Source organism: Megascapheus bottae, chromosome 17, assembly GCF_031878675.1.
Source record: "Megascapheus bottae isolate mThoBot1 chromosome 17, mThoBot2.hap1, whole genome shotgun sequence".
NCBI lineage: Eukaryota > Metazoa > Chordata > Mammalia > Rodentia > Geomyidae > Megascapheus > Megascapheus bottae.
In genome coordinates, this window is record NC_143525.1 from 36,968,363 (window position 1) to 36,988,914 (window position 20,552).

The following is a 20,552-nucleotide window of genomic DNA, read 5'->3' on the forward strand; positions in this document are numbered from 1 at the left end:
ATCAACAATAACTAGCTAAGCAGGGGACTGTGTCAGGCACTGGGCAACCCTAAGGTATTTAGTGTAACCCTCAAAATAAATATATTACACAAAGTAGGTATTTCTATTACCTATTCCCTACCACAGAGGCTAAACAGGGGAAGGAGAGTGGTTTATTTAATAGCAAATGGTAATGCTGGAAAGCCAAGGGAGGGGTGAGGAAACTGGAGGGAGAGAACTCTCCTGATGTCCTGGGATTACAGGGGCGGGGTGGGGGGGGGTTGGGATTGGTAGCCTTTACTGGTTGAGGGCATTCTTGGGAATCTGTGGGAACTGAGGAGTGGGTTCTTCTGGGTGTCTTCAGAACCTGGCAGTGGCAGGGCTAGCTAGGTTGTGGAGATCATGGTAGGAGATGGTGTCTCCAGGCTGTGTGCAGGCTATGTCTGGGGTCTTTAAAGATATGGTGTGTAGGTGTGTGCTGAGACCTGGGTGGTGAGCCTGAGAGAGGGATTGATTAGACAGTCCTCGTATAGACACCAAAAGGCTAGAGTACTGGGAAATAAGATCAGTCCTGGGGGAGGACATTCAGCGAGAGGATACCAGGTGGGTAGCTGGACTTGGGAGTTTCCTTGTCCACTGCATTGCCAGTGTTGAGACCTTAGCAAACGCATTCAGGCTGCAAGTTTAAGTGTGGGCTGTTGACAGGGGTAGGAGCTGGTGATAGAAGAGCTAAGGTGACAACTCTCCAATAGGCCTGCCCACAGCCACCTTGACACAGCTTTAAAATGGAATATTTTGTGGGACACATCTCAGGCCCAAGAGACTTCCAGCAAACCATACACAGTGCTTACAACCACAGAATAACACTGGCTTAAACAAAAAGGGCTAGCCTCACCCCCCCCACACACACATATACAGCACACTTTAGTACATACCTAATACACAGATGGAGCTATAGGACTTCAACCTGGATGCTGACAACTCCCATGTCTGCTTCCAACCCAGGAAAGGTCCAGCCACTCTAATTTTTCAGGATTTCTTGGCAAGATTTTCTAAGATCTGAGTATCCTGGACTCTCCTGATTTAGTGGCCCACACACACAGAATTCAGCCACCCGTGGCAGGTAAAGTGTTCCCCTTGTAAACCCTGGAGAAGCTCTGAGAGGCCTGGTCACCAGTCCTAGGGTCCAGGTGAGTGGCAGGTGGGTGGCGAGGCACTACACAGCCTTGAGGTGTGGAACCAGGACTTCTGAGTAGTTTGGGGAAGACAGGAGGGTCGTCATGGAACTTAGCTTGACATGAGACCTGTGATGGAGCCGTCCTTGGGGGAGTGGGCTGCCTCAGTAGTTCTGAGACTAGTCACTTTGGATGCTGTCACGGGTGCAAGGCAACGCTGAAGAGCATTGAAGCAGGGGCTCCTATCCCTTAGAGCCGAGCGAGGGAAAGACGATTCTCCCTTTGGACCAAGCCACAGGAGCACAGGCTACAGGGCTGCACGGGGAGGCGCAGAGGCTGTGGCCTGACTCCTGGACATTCTGGGTCCACCTTGCACATCACGGGGGTGCCCCTGGAGGCTCGCATCAGCTCTCCGTGGAGAACTCCACGATTTGAGCCCCTGGAGGAGGCCGCCGGCGCGGCGTGAAAGCCGAGGCTGGTGGCCGCCGCCGCGGGAGGGGAAGCGCGCGGAGATGCCCGGGTGGACATCGGAGGGGAAGCGCGCGGAGATGCCCGGGTGGACAGCGGTAGCAAAATCAAGAGACCAGGCAGCGAGGCTCTGGGGGCTGCTTTTATGGGGACGACCTGACAGAGGGCACGGTCCGTACAAAACCGGGAACAATACATACATACATATATATATATATTATATACAGAGACGGTCCTCCCCGGGCGGAATCGGGCGCCGCAGGCCCGGAGGCCCGGCCCGCCCCCTCATCTGCCAGGGCCGAGCAGGGCCGGGCACAGCTCTTTCCCGGGCGGGGGCACGTTGGGAGGCAGGTGCAGGCGGGGAGAAATACTGATCGATGGCACCGCCTATTTACAGGGGACGAGGAGAAGCCGGAACATATGGAACGGAGTCGTTTGAAAAAAAAAAAACCAAAAAAAACCCCAACAAAAACCCTGACTTGGGGCAGGGGCACGAGGAAGTGGCAAACCGATGGCGTTTGAAAGGGGGGAGGTCTCACCTCCCTTGGTCCAAGCCCCAATTTGGGGTTAAAGTGGGGAAAGAGTCAATTTCACTTTAGAAAGCAGACTGCCAGTAAGGCAGCCCTGGTCTCCAAAAAGATGCGTAGTAAAGTTTTGCCCTCCAGTCAAACATTGGTAGAGTGCAGGGTGGGGAGAGGAGGCTGAGTCTCTGCCCCGGGAGTACGAGGCTTCCAGGTGTGGCCCTGGGCAGGGTGTGGCTCTCCAGTGAGGACCTTTGCCCTTGCTCTGCTGCCAGGCCCACTAAGCTGACCTCTGTCTCCACTGGCCTTCCTAGGCTTGGCCCAGAAACCAGGACCCAGAGGCAGCAGAATAGTTCTAGGAGGAGGTTATGGCTATTTGGCACCTGGGAGAAGGGAGGCACGACAAGTTGAGGGCTGCTGTCCTTTTCAGGAAAGAGGGGCTGGGGACCAGGTATCCTGGACTCTCCTTTTTCCTCCCCTACTCTCAAACCCCTTTTCCTGAAGGATGCAGGAGAAACCAGTGCAGGGTCAGGCCCAGCCTCCTCGAGGGCTCTATCCCTCCCAGGATGGGGAACAGGGCTGGGAGGTGTTAAGGTGAGCCCCCCATCCCACCAAGCGGGAAGATTAGAATGCAACAGACAGCACAATGATAGGGAAGAGGGAAGGGCCAAGAAGGTAGACCCTCAAGTCAAGAGCCCCACGGGCAGGGAGCAGCCTCCAGTTGGTGAGATGCTGGGAGAGCCCCAGCCCCACTCCAGTCCAGAGACAAAGGCTGGAGGTTATGAAGTCTGGCAGTTTGGTCTGCAGGTCCTTGTGTCCATTCACCACCCAGGCCAGCCCTTGGCTTCCCTCAGCCTCTGTGCCTCAGCCCCATGGGGCAAGGAGGCCACCCTTCCAGCCACCATTGACTGCCCTGGCCACCACAAAGGGGCCTGTGGTATGGGCCCTCTGGTCCCTGAAGCTGGGGGAGGTGGGGTGGAGGAGTAGGGGAGTCGGGGCACCTGTCCCCAGGCTGGTAGGGGTGGGATGGGGTACTGAGGACTGGGAGCAAGGATAGCGGGAGTTATTATTGTCCCGTCAAGGAATGATTCCTGTTAAGTAGAATTGGAATTCCTCAGTGTTTGTAGGTTTCCTTCCAGTTCTGAGATCTGGAAAACAAAGATGAGGAGGGGATTAGGCCCAGCCCCTTCCCCCCCCATGAGGGTCGCACCCTCATTCCCAGCCAGCAGCACGGCCCCACCCGAGGATCCACAAGGTAGGTGCTCGATAGGCGCTTCTGTGTAGCTCCCTCCAGAAGCCCTACCTCGAAGGCACTCCCAGGTCTACCTTGTCCAGGAGCTTGTCCATTTCCTCCTTCCTGGCCAGCTCTGACTCCTCCAGAACCCGACGCTGGGCAGTCTCCTTTTTCAGAAACTCAATCTCCCTGGAGACACACAAGGACAGGCAGGGGTGAGGTATGGTGCCCGGCTTCCGGCTGGGGAGAGGCAGTGTCTTTGGCAACACCTGGCCAGCACTGCTGTGCTTCTCTCAGGTCAGGAGGTCTGAGGGCTCCCTCAGGCCTCTGAGACCTGGCCCTGTACTGGTGGTGCTCTGCTGTTCCAGGCCGGGGTACACTACCATAGGGCCTGCTAGCCTCTCTGCTCTGTCTCCCTAGGGGGAGGGGCTGCCTCTGAAGGTCTCTAATCACCCAGGGCCCAAGCCCCCTAGCCTGCCACGTACTTCTGCTGGTAGTCCTTGATGAGGCGCTTGGCCTTGCTGTACTTGCGCTCCAGGGCCTGGTATTGAGCCTGGGTCTCCCGAAGGTGCTCGTCCACAGCCTGACACAGGCTCTGTGCCTCGCCCCAGTAGCCCTCTAGTTTCTCCATGCGCTCCTTGTTCTCCTCCACACTCTGCTCCAACTGGGCCTTCTCCACTCGCCAGCGTCCCTTCTCCTGCTCCAGGCTCTGCAGCTGAGAGGAAGAAGCAGCCCTGGGTTAGTGGGGGCCAGAGGGAGTCATGGTACCAGGGCCACAGTCTTTAAGAGATTCTTGGGGAAGTGGAGCCCATAGCCCCAACCCCAGCTCTCCTGTGCTGAACCAACCATGGAAACCTTAGCCTCGGGCTCCTAAGCAGGGCACACCCAGGAGGTGTCCATTAGTCACTGACTAGCTCTGGGACTTAAGGCACGGTGTTTCCTGTCTGGCACCTCAGCCCTCTCATCTGGAAAATGGGAGTGACGTGTACCTCCTTAGCACTTAGGAGCTGAAGTGGTAAAATGGCAAGGCGCAAGGCAGGCGAGGGCTGTCATTTCTCTGTGCCCTCTGTAGCCCTGGCCTGTCAACCAGTCCTGGAGCTTCCTGAACAATCTAGACCCTCTTCAATATCCACTGACTTTGAACCTCCCAATGGCTCAATCTGGATCCTTTGTTCTCTCCATAAAATTACTTGAGTGGAGCCCTAACTCTGATGTCATATCTGCATTGACCCCCAAATCCCAGCCTCCAGCTCAGCCTCACTCCCAACTTTTAAGCCTGCTCCAACCAGATTCCCATCTGTGCAAATCAATGCCTGCTTTCCTAACTCACTCATCCATCAGAAGGTGCTACTACTTCACGGCCACCCCGGCACTCAATCTCAAGCCCTTGCTAGCCTGTCCATGAGTCTGCTGTTAAAGCTCTGTGCATTTCATGTCTAGCCACAAAGGCCTTCCTGTAGACCTCAGACTCACACAAGACCTCTACGTATGTCTCGTCTCCCCCTTGCCTGGGAATGCCCATGCAACCTTCTATGTCTCTGTTCCATGTAACACTTCAGATACCCAAAGAAGCTCTCCGGGTGGCCCACTCAGATCAAGTCCTTAGTAACTGCATTATCTCCTCCAGAATCCCAAGTCAGCTTGTGACAGCAGTCACTGGTGTACCGACTCAAAGCTGCACAAGAGAAAACTTTCTTTTGCCTAGCACCATGACTGCATCAGTGCCAGACATCTAGAAGGTACTCAGTGCATATCTGTACATAGAATGGTCCTGGCTTTCTGTGCCCCTGAACAGACCTTCACCTCACTCTGATCTGTGCCCTGAAAACATCCAGGAACATACCTATTACCTGGAGACAATACATGTGGCTCTACTCCAGCCTCGAGAGTGCTCAGGGCAGATCTGGCCTACCTTGCCCAGGTCTCTAGCTAGTTTACCCAGCTCTAAGTCCTGCCCTCCCTGGTGTCCTCTCAGTTTCCTAAGCAGTGCTGTCTACTCAAACCTCTGTGGCCACATAGCCCCATGCTACAGGGCCAAGGCTGGCATTCTTGAAGGGGAGTGGTATACTGACCTGTTCAGCCTGTCTCCCACCTCTCCCACCAGCAACAGCTACAAGCTAGCAGGCCTCCTCTCAAAGCCAGCCTCTGAGCTCAAGTTCGTCTCCCTGCCATGAACATCCTTTCTCTGTCCACACGGAGAAAGTGTACACGCACATGAACTTGGATGAATCCAATCTGCATGGACCCTGGGAACTTTCTCCCACACTGGAAGCCCTGGGAAGCTGGAACACCTTCTATATGGAACCTGAGGGTTCCCATGCCTTTGCAGGTGTGCATATTGGTAGCAGTGTGCTTGTGTGAATATGGATTGTGTGTCATGTGTCACCAGCACCTCTGGGTTGCTTATTAAGATCAGAATGTACATATCCTGGGGCCAGGGAATTTGGCCCATGGTAGAGTGCTTGCCTAGCATGCATGAAGACCCGGGTTTCATTCCTTGGTATCACATACATAGAAAAAGTCAAAAGTGGTGCCATGGCTCAAGTGGTAGGGCTCTAGCCTTGAGAAAGCCACAGACAGTGCTCAGGCCCTGAGTTCAAGCCCAGGACTAGCAAAAAAAAAAAAAAAAGACTATACATGTCCTGTCCAAGGCCAGATGGTCTGGATGGAGTCACACCCTGGGTCTCCGAGCACTTGAGGGCAGAGGGAGGTCTGTGGAAGTATGGGAAGCAGGGACAGGGCCCCAGCGATCATATCTGTGCAGTGTGGGTGAGTGGCTCTGTGGGTACTATGGGTCCTGGCTGGCATGTGTGTTTGTACATCCCTCTGGGGAGCATGGATTGATCCTTAGTCCTATGCACAGAAGATGTGTAGAGCAGTCCAGGCGCAGACACGGAGGACAGGACTCACGGTGCCTCTGTGAAATAACTGACTTTTTTTTTTTTGCCAGTCCTGGGGGCTGGAACTCAGGGCCTGGCACTGTCCCTGAGCTTCTTTTGCTCAAGGCTAACGCTCTACCACTTGAGCCACAGCACCACTTGCAGTTTTTTCTGTTGATGTGCTACTGAGGAATGGCTTCATGCATGCAAAGCAAGTACTCTACCATTAAGCCACATTACCAGCCACGGCTGACTTTTGATTGAGTAATTACTCTGTGTACTAAGGTTGCAGATGCACCTATCTTATTTAATTCACATGGCTCCTATGGTGCTGGCAGTATTTTACCCATATTTTAGGGGACAGAAGCCCAGGTAAGTGAGTGATGGAGCAGCTCTATATTGCAACCCTCATGTCCCAGTGGCCTGCTAAGCTCTGGAATGAGAGGCCCTCCCTCCAGCCCTCTGACCTGCTCAATGCACACACAGGTGCATGTGAACATGCACCCTCACCTTCCGTTTCAGCTGCTGGATCTCTGCTTCAGTCACCGCGTGCTTGATCTGGAGCTGTGGACAGAGGTTGGCACTCAGCACCAGAGGGCTAAGACCCACCTACCTTCATTCACTCCCCCAAGACCCATCTCCCACCTCCTTGAACTTGTGCACCAGCTTCTCAGGCTCCATGTCCACAGGGGACAGTGCATCCTCGTTCTCTGCCAGCTCGAACACCTCAATGGCCATCTCGCCACCTGGGAATGTGGGGCTCAACTCCTCTTCCTCATCAGTGGCGTACTCCCCTGTCTGTGAAGGGACACAGGTAGTGTGGACTCCACACACCCCAACCCCTTAGCATCCCCATAACCAGGTGTAAGGCCAACAGCAGTTCATGTCAGATTTGTGACTGACTAAGGGAGTCCTAGAGACAGAGGCAGGTCCTTTACAAAATCCCAAAGAAACAGACTGCACTATTCCCTATATAGTATAGGTCTCCGGCATCTAGACCTGTCCTCACATTGAGAACTGTTTGAGGTAACTGAGTTCCTTGCAGTACTGCAAAGACAGACAGTGTGATAAGATAAGGGGTTGTCTGAGGGAAGGGTCTTGTTTCTCCTCCTGAGTTTTGGGCTTCTTTACCAAGCTTGAGAAAATGGTAGAGGCAGATGGCTGTGTTGCCTGCACGGGCCACTAGAGGGCAGCCACTGCACCAGCCAGGCTGGGAGTCCTACCTCATCGTCATCTTCCCCGTACTGGGCATATCTTTGCTCCATCATCTCTCGCTGCCATCGCTCTTGCTCCAAAGTCTGCTGAATTAGCTGAGCCACTTCACTCTGCTCTCCAGGCCGCTCCCGGCCAATCATGAATCTGCAAGAGCACAGATGTCATCCATGGGGAATGCCAGTACCATCGCTGCTGGCAGTCCTCTCTCCAAACCCAGAGGCTATAGTGTTGAGACTTGATTAGGTTCCCCCCTAGGGAAGGCAGGAAGACCCCCTAGTCCTCCTGGACAGTTTTGAGCAGGGGATATAATCTAAACTTTGGGGTGGACTTCAGAGGACATGAGCTCAAGAGCCCCTAGGGGAGGGGGCTCTTCCTCTAGCATGTGGGGGAAAAAGAGACAGGAATGGCAAAGGTGACCATCCTAGCAGGGCTGTGGCTATGGAGGAGGGTCTTGGGTGAGCTCCAAGCCCCTGTGTTTCAGGAAGGGAAGGGATGATGGAGAGCGGAGATTAGGATGGAGAGGAAACAGTGGAACTTCCAGGCCCCAGCCCCTCCTCCCCAGGGCCACCCACATCCTGTTTCTCTCTACCACTCTTTCCTGGGGGTAATGCCCCTCTTAGAGGAGGGCAGAGAACAATCCCTGAGTGCTATGCCAAAGGTGGAATGCACGCAGCGAGTTTCAACTCCATGCCCTGTTCTCAGGGAAGGCGTACATGGACTGGTAAGAAGGAAGGAATGAGGTTCTGGGTAAGGTGAACCCAGCGGGTTGGCATTCATACTAGATACCTGGGTTTTTCCCTAAGTGATCCAGAAAAGGGCAAGGGGAAGGAGGATAAGCCCAGGAAGATGGGGTGGGGGTGGAGGGAGGCTAGGGGCTTGGAAGCAGGAGTACTGTGGCTGCAGGCACCCCTCAGGCAGGTGGGCATAGCAGCCAGCCTCCTCCCTAGTTCTCCGCCCGCGGACTCTCACCGTACTCGGCCCTTGGTGTTCCTGAGCACAGAGGCTGCAAAGCTCTGGGTCACTCCCACCAGACTCGTTCCATCCACCTCCACCAGGAGATCATTCACCTGAATCCTAGGGAGGTGACAATGGTGATGGGGTCAAAAGACAACCTGTCCAGTTAAGGCAGAAGTGACCCCTCCCTCTGGAAATTGCAGGCTCAGTCCCACAGTCACCAGTATTTTGCCTATAGGCATAACATGTGTGAGGCCACATGAGGCAAAGGCCGGACCAACTTGTGTGGACAGGGAGCTCAGGGCAAGCCAAGCAGACACAGGATTCGAGGAGCAAGACAGCTGGCGGGCTCACTTCCTGTGACCCTCACACACTTGTCCCCTCTTCATCATATTCAACAGAGCAATTGGACAACCTCAGAACTCAACTCTCAGGCGCACATGTTCCAGGTCACCACCCTTTTAAATGGACATTTCCGCCTGAGGCCCCAAAATCCCCTCTCTGGCTCACACACTGCCACACCCACACACTCCCCATACACTCCAGCTGTGGCTCCTAAAACTTTGTCCCTCACAGGAAGGGGAAGATGGGGCATGCATCTGGCCTGCTAAGAAAGGAAGAGAACCTAGATATCTTCTTCCTCCTCTCCCACCTCCTCCGAACTCCAGGCCTAGACCTGGGGTCCCACGTGGCAGTGGAGACATGGCCTATTGTAAAGGTTCATTTATACCCCAGGCTTTTATGTAAAGGCTTTACCCCCATAGCTTATTCACAAGCTAGTGGGCATCCTCATCACATACACTTTCCAAATCGACAAGTGACAGCGGGAAGGCTCTAGAGAGGGAGAGGAGAGGAGAGATACTTTCACCTTTTCTGTTCTGTCCCCTGCTCCATGCTGCCTGGCCACAGCCACAGAAGCCAGTGGAATGAAGAAACAATGCCTCCAGTGTGACCTCTTGGACCCTCTAGAGGAAAGTTCTGCAGCCCCTTCCTCCTTCCCTCCTCCACAGCAACCCACACACAGCTGAACAGCTGGTAGAGGGGCACTGACTGGCCCAGAGCTCTGGGGCACCTTCCCTCTGACTTACCCTTATGGCCACAGATGTTCAACACAGCACATGCACACACATCTGGCTTCAGAGCACACCCTACCTCCCAACTAGTCTAGTCACAGCAACACCTGCATCCCAGCTGCCCGCTCCCCTCGCCATAGTCCTCTTTACCGTATCTCCTCTTTCAGCTCCTGGCCTGGAGCCTCTCGCATTCATCTGGCCCAGCTAACGCCTACTCAGCTCCAGTGACATTTCATCCAGGAAGCCCTTCCCATACCCACACAGGTCAAGCCCTCCTGCTTGGTTTATGCATTTCTTCTCCATTTAGCCACTTCCGGTGTGCCCCTGTCTGGTGTCTCTCTGCCTCACTACACTGTTTACTTCCTGAGAGCCAGGCCCTTGACACCAACTCTCCAGGCCTGGCATCAGCCCAAGAACAAAAGGAAAACAACACTCAAACGTGCTTCACCCAGCCCATGCAGGCTCCTTTGCCAAGGCTCACACACTCTAGGCAGGGTACCTGGTACTAGGTACAGCTCCCATGCCTACCCCTGCTGTACATGGCTGTCACTCCAAGACTGCTGCGGCCCTGCACAACCGTGCTCCCCAAACACTGGAAGCCACACAGAACACACCTGCCTCCCGGGGAATGGGGGAGTGCTCAGGCTGCCTCGTGGCTGCCCCATGAGTGACAGTTGTGCAGTGGGGAGTCCTGTAGGTGATACCTGCCATCCCGATGGGCAGCGCCACCCTCAGTCACAGTCTTGACGAAGATGCCCAGCTTCTCCAGGCCCATGTCGGCCCCGGCCCCCATGCCGATGATGCTGATGCCCAGGCCCTCGGAATCTGTGGGGCAGAGGAGGAGATGCAGGAGCTGGCAGGACAGCCTCACGCTGCCACGTTCCCCTGTGGGCACATCCCACAGAGGAGGAAGGGGCCTGCTTGTGTCCACACCCTACTTGCCAGGCTAACTAAGATGGCTCTTGGGTTCACCACTCTGTTCTTTGTCCAATCTAAAGAGCAGACAGGAAGCGGGGTGTGTCAGCTGGCTGGGGTGTGACAGTATTGTGCATATAGATAAGGTGGTGTGGCTGGGATGGGGACTGTGACAGGGCTTAGGCCTAAGCCTTTTGGTCTCCTCATCCCAGTAGTTTCTATACTTGGAAGCTTCCATACCTTTGAGCTTACAGACCATGGTTTTCTCTCCCCTAAGGCTCACTGCCCTAGCCACACCTATCCTGCAGGCCATACCTGCCTCCGCCTGTCTCCCCAGCAACTCCCTCCTGAGGCTGGCACCACCAGCTGCTGGCTGCCAGACCTGGAAAGCACGTAGATTCCACCCCCACCTCCCCAGCATCCAGAGCCAAATAAACACAGGTCTTGTGGATTCTCCCTCCTAAATCCACCCACCCTCTGTTCTACCAACACCTTGCCTGTGTTCACTGGTCCTCCACCCACTCTGAGCCCTTCCGTGCACTGGAGCCAGTGTGATCTTTCATATGCCTTGCAATGGCTGCCAACCCATCTCAGAGAAGACCATGTCCTTGCCATGGTCCATGTGGCCTTGGTCCCATGCTCTGCTTGTTGTCACTATGTAAAGGCAGCCAACAGTGTCTACCCTACACTCCCAAATTCCTTCTCTTCAGAAACCCATGTGAGCATTGCTTTCTTGGGAACTGCCCTAGTCTGGCCAAGACCCGTGAAATGCCATAACTTCAAAGGCAGCCTCCTTTCCCTCTGCACACCTCTGACAGCACAGGACAAGTTAGAGAAATTCTCCGAGGAGATGGCTGCCAGGGAGCTTGCTTTTGCTCATCACCATTCCTACAACACAGCACAAGAGCCGTGCACATTGCTGGGGAGAAGGATAACTAGAGGTGCCAACAGTGTTCCATGCAGGGTGCGTAGTAGCTGTATACTGGGGTGCGGCTGAATACATGAGGCTACTGAAGGCTGATGGAGAAAGCCCAGTACGTGACAGGGCAAGTTAGACACAGGTGCCCGCACAAGGAGACTGGGTGAGCCCGCTGTGCCCACGGGTTTGAGTCTGGCCTCTCACCCTTCTCCAGCTCCACAGGAAACAGCTCCAGCCGCTCCACTCGCTTCTCCAGCTCGTACTCTGCAGAGGCAGCCATGGGGTCCACATCTTCATTGCGGCGGTCATAGTCCTCGTTGGAGTAGGTGCTGAACACCTAGGGAAAGCAGCTTGTCAAGAGGCCAGTGGGAGAGCAAGGATGGAGCTGGAGGGAGAGGCTGAGGGGGTCCCCACCCCTGCTTTGTGAACAAAGGCCTTCCTGGTTCTGGTGCTCAGAGGCCAGGAGCAGGGCACCCAGCCTGCTCCATATTGAAGCTCACCCAGCAGAGCATGATCTGTGTAGGAATGGATGAGCATTCCCTGGGAGAATGCCAGGTACAGAGAGAAAGTGAGAGACAGGACCCGAGAGCAGACAGGCCAGGATGGACACAAAGGCACATGCTGAACACACACACACAGGAACAGGCTGAGCAGCAGAGGGGAAGAGGAGGAGGGGAGAAAAGATGAAGATGCTGGATGCCAGATGGGGAAGGGGGAGGAGAGCAGAGGAAAGGGATGGAGAGGCAGAGAAACAAACCTCCCTGCCCTGAAGTGAACGGATGGTAGGGGTCAAAGGAGGGAGTAGAAAGGACTCCCACAGTGAAAGGAAGCCCTCTGCTCATGAGGGCCCCCCAGGAGACAGGAACAGGGTAAAACCTGGACCCCCATGACCCTGCAGGTCCAAGTGTGTGTCCTGGAGAACAGCAACTCTGTGTTCTGCCCTCTGTCTGCATTATTAGGAGGCTAGAGTAGAAGCTCCTGGTCCTGCACCATAGAGGGACCAAGGGGACATGGCAGCCCTATCTACCCCTGCCATGACACCCCTTGTGCCCTTCTGTTGTGACCTCCTGGGTCTCTTGCCATGGGCAATTTTCTGGCTCTCACTCTCTCCAAAGGACCAGAAAAGACAGGGTAGGGGTTCTTCGGGGAGAGGGGGCTTAATTCTCGGTCCAGTGGGGGTACCCCAGTGGGTGGTTAACAAGCAAGCACCATTTGGGGTACCATGACTTGTTCAGCTTCACTGCCGGCAGCGACAGGTTGGCACCACTTGGAGCCAAGCGGAGGCGGGAGGGGTGGGAGCAGCTCTATCAACTGGCTAGGCGTGAGGCCTTGGGAAGCTAGAGTGGAAAACTGCCCCCTTCACCCCAGAGGCAGGCTCATAGGCATTCTGGCAGGCAGGGGCACTCACTCTTGTGTCCCAGCCTTTGTTTGGGCTTGCTTCCAGTCATCCCCACCCCCATCCCAGAGGCTCAGTGCCATGGTGGGAGGGGGACAGAGCCCTCAGAGGACTAACTAACCAGAAGCATGCTGGGAGTTGATCTGTGTAGTCACCTACTCATGCCCTGAATCACACTGCATCACAGACACCGGAGCTCAGGCTTTTAAAGCTCACCCAGCGCCGCCACCCCTCCACACCCCCCCCCCCCTGCCCCAGTAGTGGTTTGGTGGACATCAGCACCAGCTGCTGAGAGGCACAGGCTGCCTACCCACTCCTCAGTCCAGAGGAAATATGGGGTGCAGTGCCTGGAGACATAGACTCAGCTAGTGGCAGGGTAGGATGGAGTCACATTCAGATGAGCTCTGGATGGTAGGTCACCAATGATGCTGTCCCCACTGTACAAGTGCCCCAGGCTTTGGGACAGGCTGGCATGAACCTGAACTAGCCTTGGCCCACTTTTGCATCTAAGATCCCTACTCTTACTCTGTATTCCACCGGAGAGGGTGTTCCTTCCCATCTCCACATACAAATGCACATCCCGCTATGACCTCCAAAACACCAGGCCTGTCCTGGGCCTTGTCCTCCCCTCTCCTCTCCTCTCCTCAGCTGGTCAAATACTATTCACCTTTGCTAGCCTGCCCACTCCAGAATCCCAAACCTCAGGCTCAGAGGCCCTAGACCACTGCTCACACCTCTTTGTCAGAAGACCCTGGGCCCAGCCCTGCCTCCCCAGATAACAGGCTAGAATTGGATTCTCAGCCCTCGGTGGAAACTTCCACCTCCATCCCTCAGATGACAACTGGGTCATGGAGGGGTGGGGGGGCACAAAAGAACCCAGGACTCAGAATCAATGGATGAGTGGGAACGGGGGGTGGGGGGGAAGACCCCTTCCCTTCCCCCGGTGCTGGGGTAGAAAGGAGGAAATCCCTAGCAAAGCCAAAAGTCAGACACTTAGCTGCTCCACCCACCCTGGCTCTCCTCCTGCCGGCCAGCTTCAGTCACCAGGGAGGTGGGAGCACTGCTCCAAATCATGTGCTATTTTTTACCAAAAAAAAATCAGGGTAAGGCGTCAGATATAGACAGCCAGAGGCCAGACCATGCTCTCACTCTGAGGGCATCAGGCAGCTGGGAGGACTGAGGGGGCAGGGTGGACTTCTGGGCCCTCCCAGGAACACCAATCTTCCTTCTAAGATGTCCACAGAGAGGGCAGGGGATCAAAAAGACTCTAAGGTCCCCATCAGGGAAGGGGTTGCCTGGGAGGGGAGCTGTAGTCATCCTCTTTTAACAGTTCAGGCCGGGACTAGGAGGTAGAAGAGGGCAGAGGGTGAAACACTCATACTTGGGGTGAGAGAAAGTTGGGTAGCTTCAGTGTCGAGGAGTAGTTATGGAAACAGCAAGCAAACAGATTGTGGGGGAGGGCAAAGGCTGGGCAGGCTCCAAGGCTAAGGAAGTCCTAGGACCTTGACACTTTCATAGGGAAAGAAGAGTGGAGGCACAGCAGAACCTGGGACTGGAAGAAAGGACCATCGAAGCTAGTGTGCCAGATGAGAATAGAGCGTGGGGAAGAGGAGCAGGGCATTTGGGGTCTTAATTCTTCCCAGGGGACATCTTCTCCTCTCCGGGCACTGTTCTGAGCATCTCAAGGCACTGAGCAGCGCAGCCCACAAACCAATCACTAAATAGTGTGTGTGTGGTGGGGAAGACACCCCCTTAAAAGAAGGGGGCAGCTACCACCCTCTTTCAGGGTATCTAGAGGATGTGGCAAGAGCAGTTGGAGCCTGCCAAAGCCATGGGAATCTGTCCCATTGAACAGCTAAGAGCAAAGGCATGTGGGCCTCTGCCAGGCACCCGGGGACAAACTCCTGGTCTCACTCTGCCTCACTCTTCCAGCCTATAGAATGCCTACCCTCTCATGGGCCAAAATGTCCTCTCCTTGTGCAATGAGGGAGGTGGGAAGTTAGCCCAGCACAGACCCCAGGGGACTGGGCCTCTCTCCCAGCCCATCACATGTCATGGTAGCCAAGCTCACCCTCTCAACCTGCTTCCTTCTTTCACTTCTGCAAAGTTGGGGGTGGAGGCACCGAGAAGGAGGAGGAAAGGCCATCAACCTGGGTATCTTGGTTTTGGAAAGTTCCTGACTCCCTCAATACTCAGAGCCGGATCCCACACTTGGGAAAGCAGAAAGTATTTCTAAGCCTGGACCTCTCTGCCCCCACTGCAGTGTCCCCACCCGTGTAGGACAATGTGGAGAGTCTAGAGGACACCCACATCCTTCACACCACCCTGGCCTCCAGCAGCCTCTGGAGGAAGCAATGTCTGGGAGAGGAGGGGAAGCAGGTGTGCCAGGCCAGGCCAGGGGCAGGTTTGGTGTGTCTGTGCTGGGTGGGGCGGCCAGCTCTGGGAACCTGAGGGCAGGTCACAGCAGGCCATCCCAGACCCGCAGCCCTCCCCCTCCGCTCAGTGACAAACAGCTGGAACTCCCCGACGCCCCCCACAGGGAGGAACTTCAGGGAAGGAGGCTGGGTACAGGGGCTGACTCAGCCTGCCAAACCTGGCTGGTGAGGCGGGGGCGACGGGGTGCACGTGGCTAGGGCGGCAGGGGGGCAGGCGGGAGGGCTCACTCACTTGGATGGGCGCCGTGCTGAAATGGATCTTCCTGCTCGGGGCCGGGTCCTCTTCCTCCGAGAGCCCCGGGATCTCCACGCACCCTGACTCGGGCTCATAGGGGGGCTCTGCGTCCTCTTCATCTTCCTCATCGTCCTCCTCCAGGGCACTGCCCCCGGAGTCCTCCCCAAGCCCACTGTAGGCGCTCACGTCCACCAAGTCCGCCTCGGAGAAGTCCTCCTTCTTGGACTCGTCGGCCTCCTCCGGGGCCACGTCCGGGGCCCGGCCATTTCCCACCCCCCTCTCTGGTTCGGCCACGGTCACCGCCATCTCCTCCTCCTCCTCCTCGGAGGCCGCCTGGGCCTTGGGCTCCTCGGGCGCGGGGCTCGCCGCGGTTGCCGAGGTGCTGCCATTCTCCAGGGCCGCGTGGACCGTCACCTCGGCCTGGATCACTTCCCCCGGGGCAGACTCTGCCTCCGAATCCCCGCTCTCCTCCACCTCCACCGGCTTGATCTTCCGCACCTCCCGCGGCTTCGGGGGTGGCCGGGCGGGGGCCACTCGGTGCTGCGGGGGCTGCTGCCCTCCGGGGCCACCGCGATCCTTGTCGATCGGGGCATCTCCCGACGGGGCGGGCGGGGGCGGCTGGAACACCCGGGATCGCTTACTGACCAGCTTCGAGTTGACCTGGGGGGCCCCTGCGGCCGCAGCCCGAGGAGGCCCCGGCCCTCGGTGGAGGCCGGTCCTCGAGTCGGCCTTCTCGAAGACGGCGCTGAGCTGGCTGACCGTCGGCGACACGGCGTCGGCGTCCAGCTTGTCCAGCGCCTCGGTGCTGCCGTTGAAGCGCACCACGACGTCCAGCTTCCGGTCCTGCAGGCCGGCGCGCTCCTGCCGGAGCAGCCGTCGCGCCGCGGCCTCCTTGTCGCCGGCGGCGGCCGCGCTGCGTTCGAACAGCTTCCGCGTCTCCTGCAGCCGGGACGGCGGGTGCGGCGGCGGCGCGGGCTGCGCCGAGGGCGCGGGCTTGGAGTCGAAGCGGCTCACGCGCTCCGACACGCTGGTGCCCAGCTTGAGCAGGGCGCTGTGGTCCACGTTCTCGTTCAGGCTGCTGGCCCTCGGCAGCGACAGGCGCACGCCGCCGCGCTCCGACGCCCGCGGGGCCTCGGCCAGGCCCGCGCCGCCGCCGCCCGCCTCGCCCGGCGGCCCCGCCGTGGTGCCCATCTGCAGGAACATACTTTTGATGCGGTGGACGTTGGAGCCATATTTCTTGTGGTGGGCCGCCTTGGGTGCCTCGTCGGGCCCGGATGCGTCGGGCGGCTTCAGCGCCTGGATGCCCGCCTCGTAGGCGCTGCGGTGCGGGGAGGCGCTCCGGAGGGGACCCCCGGGCCCCCGCGGCTCCGTCTTCATCATGGTGGGGGGAGCCGGGTTCGCATCCCCCCGCTCCCCGCTGTCCTCCTCCAGCAGGCGGCTGGCCAAGTCGGGACCACCGTCCCTTCCCCCCCTTCCCCAAGAAAGGAGCCCTAAAAGGCTTTTTTAGGGTCCCCCCAGAAACCAAGCTGCCCAAAACAGTGAACCCCGCTTTAAAAAAAAATACGGGCACCCCGTAGGGGTCGCCTCCCCCGATCAAGCTGCCAAAGGCACCGCCGGATTCCACCCCCACCCCCTCTCGTAAGCCTGGCGCGGCCTCGGTGCGATCGCCCCCACCCAGGCGGGGAAAGCGGCAGCCGGGGCCGCCGGCAGCGCGCGCCCAGCCCGCGAGGCAGCGGCGGCGCCCGCTCACATCGTCCGCGGCGGTGTCAGCGGGGCCGGCGCTCCGGGCGCCCCCCACTCCCGCCGGGGGCCTCGGCTCTCGGGGCGCCGGGCACCCCAGCGCCCATGGCTGCTTCGGCCGGCCCGGGCCGCTCCGCCGCGCCTCCCTCCCTCCCTCCCTCCCCCCCTGCTCCCCGAGCCTCGGTCTTTTCTCCGGTTCTGCCCGAGCCGCGGCTGCCCGACGCCGAGCGGCTGCCCTCCTCGCCGCCGCCGCTGGGGGACTGGCGACCGCTGGGTCCTAAAGGGATCGGATTTCCGGGGCCCGAGCCTTTGAGCCCTCCCCTTCCCCTGCCACTCGACGTCTCGCCTCGCCCGCGCCAGCCCGCCTTCCGCTCCCCTCGGGGTCCCGTCCAATCCTCGTCAGCCCTGCCTTCCCAGCCTCTGCCCGGGGCTGAGCACCACGCACGCAGGCAGGTACACCACCGTTCAGTCTTGGGGCGGGGAGTCCGCCCGGCGTCTCCGCGGTCTCTCAGTGGAGCCCCTCTCCTTCCCCTTCTTTCAAAGGGCATCAAGGATCCCTTCCATCCAGGGCTCTATATGCACTTCCTTAGTGGGCTTCACGGCTCTTGGCGTCAGACAGGGATGGTGAACATACAGATTTGCAGGCTCTCTTCCCAATCTCGGGAAGGAGAAGGTCAGAAGCTGGACTGGGGGAATCTGCATTTTTAACAATTTCCCCTAAGGGAATCTTTTGTGCCTTCGAAGATGGAAAATCCTTGGCTCGGTATTTATTGGTGACTGTGCAGTGGTGAAGAAGGAGGAGTAAATTCAAAGAAGGTCGCCCCGTCACCTAAATAACAGAAGAGTCCCCAAACTGCCCATTGCCCTTTGAAGTCTAAAAAGAATGCGGCCTATGGCCTGCCTACTCTGTACCCCAGGCTGGAGGGAATGGAATCCTGGAGCTTATGCCTTTCCAGGATACTCTGGTCTTTCAAACAGGATGAAGGAGTTTGGGGAGGAATTCTAGAGGCTTGGGGCCAGAGTTTCCCCACTGAGAGCTCTAACTTGGGTCACTGATTTAAAGGATCCTGGCCAGGGTGTGCTAGCTTGGAGAGGGGTGGGGGTAGGGAGTGTGAGAATGACCTGCACATCCCAGGCCTTAAAACCCAGAAAGCTGCCTTGAAGCTTTCTCTTTCCCCACCTACACAGTAAGAAGCCTGAGGGTTTCCCTTTATCCCACCCCAGCTGCTTGGGCCCTGGAGTGAAGGTCTACACTCTTGGTCACATCCTGATGTATCCCTCCAGGTCAGCAGACTACAGAAGCTGATGAATACGGTGCACACTAGGACCCAGAGAACAACTCAGGCACAAAGCCTCCCCCCCCCCCCCAGCTGCTTCCTGCTTCTCAGGCCTTCCTGCAGCCCCTGCCTCCTCCCTCACCCTCTTCCTTTCCATCCTCTTCCTCCTTCTCCCCAATTTCCACTCTCCTTAGGGGAGGTAGTAAGTTCTCCTACCCTTCCTTTGTAGAAAGGCGTCTATTTGTGGGTTTTGTGCAAAAGAGCCCCCTGCATGGGGGATGGGCGTGGGGAAGCCGCCTGAGAGCCCTAGATACTGGGGTGAGGAGGTGCCAGGAGCCACAGCCCCGGATCCTCAGCCCGGTGGTACTGGGGGGGAGGAAGATTTGAGTTCCTAAGGAACCCACCTTTACCCCCCTACATCTTTACCCCCAGGCCCGGAAGACGCCTCCCCAGTTCTGCACTTGATTCTGGAGCTGACTACAAAAGCCATCCTCCTCATTTCCGGGGCCTTTTTAGAAGGAACGTCTTGTGATCAAGCTTGGGTCTTGGGTATTAAGCTCAGGCTTGGGGTTTGAACCTTCACCTCACTGTGGCCCTTTGGAGAAGCCTGAAAACTGATCCCTTTGGGGGTTTGGGTGGGGTCCTCAGCAGCAACTGTGTGGACTGGAGGAGGGTTCAGCCCTGCTGTCCAGAATCTCCCACACCCTTTGTTGTGAGTCCTCCTAACTGGTCCCAACCCTAGGGGTCGGTGCCCACGCTTCTGGCCCGGTAGGGCAGCCACGGCTTTCTAAGAGTGGGAGGAGGAGCTGAGAACCAGCTGTCAAGCCCAGAGACCCTCTAACAACATCTCTAGAATGAACTAGAATCATTGGAATGCTCAGGTCTCCTTTGCCCAGAGATTTCCAAGGGTGAAACCCCTATTAAGAGTTACGGCGCCTGAGACTGTGGAGCTATCTAGAGCTTGGGTGACACTAATGAGTGGGATTATTATTTCATGGGCTTCACCCAGGCTGGAATTTCCCAAAGAAGCTTTCAGGGAGTGATAAGTGCTTTACCATCACTCTTTCCTTAGAGTCAGCGGCCAAGTGGCTGGCCTGTGAGATGGGTGGGGCCCCGTGTGAGGTGTCACCTCCTCCTGCCAGCATGAAGGAATGAACCCACCTGCCAAGAGAAAGCTCCATGGGGTGGGTTCCCATCGAAACTGAAAGCTGGCATCTAATTTCATTCTATCTAGCTCAGGATAACTTAGCTTATGCACACAAACCCCTCTCTCCAGAGTCCTTTATAGAAATTCCTTTCCTTTGCCTTGGCTTAGATTCTATTAGTAGAGACCATGGAATATTCTCAAGGTTGAGGTAGGTGCCAGGCTTCCATGGTTCAGATCTTGGCTCTGCTGTGTGACCTTAGACAAGTCACTTACCCTTTCTGTGCTCTGAGAAGATAAACTGAGGCCCAGAAGAGACGATAGTGACTGAAACCTAGATGAGCGGGTCTGAGGAGAGATATTTTCCCAGTGATCACTAGAGTTCAGGCGCTGCAATAGGCAGAGATAATCTACCCCAGCTCTCAGCAAAGTATTGCCCTGTTTTTCCTACTTGAGGAGGGCCTTCTGGGATGGTGCTTTCTTAATACCATTCCTCCAAGCACCAGGTGTAACAGCAAAAATACTGATGAGGACAGGGAAGACCTGGTGTATGACAGGTTCTGAGCTCTCACTGCCCTTGGCTCAAAACCCAGGCTGTGTGCCAAGGTTGAGTGTTCTTCCTAGCCCTGGGGCCTTGAAACAGCTCTAGAAAGTGGGTTTTCTCTGGCCACAGTCATCAGAGCATAGGGTGGTCTAGACCCTGCCTTTCAGCCATTCTGTACTAAGCCAGTGGTCCTTGTCCCACTTCCTTTGTCTGCAGGACGCCTTGGGCTGGGCTCTAAGATACTGGGCATAAATGCTTAGATATGCATACTTATAAGAGAGTACAACTCCACGATGGCAGTTGTACAGGGACCCTTAGAGGCTCTTGGTTGACCTTCAGAGAGGAATGAGGGCTAAGCAACAGCTTATCCAGATTTACATACCAGGCTAAGGGTCTTGGAGGCTTGAATCCAATCCTAGGCTCCACTCGTGTGCCGGATGATCTTGAAC

The 20,552-nt window shown here is 56.7% G+C and overlaps 1 protein-coding gene across 1 annotated transcript; it reads right to left on the minus strand.

The window, feature by feature from the left end:
• Positions 1 to 1,746: 1,746 nt before the first annotated feature.
• Ppp1r9b (protein phosphatase 1 regulatory subunit 9B) lies at positions 1,747 to 17,279 on the minus strand. Its single transcript, XM_090350968.1, has 10 exons — positions 15,396 to 17,279; positions 11,537 to 11,669; positions 10,203 to 10,323; positions 8,441 to 8,545; positions 7,480 to 7,615; positions 6,902 to 7,054; positions 6,767 to 6,820; positions 3,863 to 4,092; positions 3,470 to 3,566; positions 1,747 to 3,291 (listed from the first exon to the last, which is right to left on the minus strand). The coding sequence occupies exons 1-10, from the start codon at positions 16,776 to 16,778 to the stop codon at positions 3,238 to 3,240; spliced, it is 2,466 nt and encodes an 821-aa protein (XP_090207094.1). The 5' UTR covers positions 16,779 to 17,279; the 3' UTR covers positions 1,747 to 3,237.
• Between the last annotated feature and the right edge of the window lie 3,273 nt (positions 17,280 to 20,552).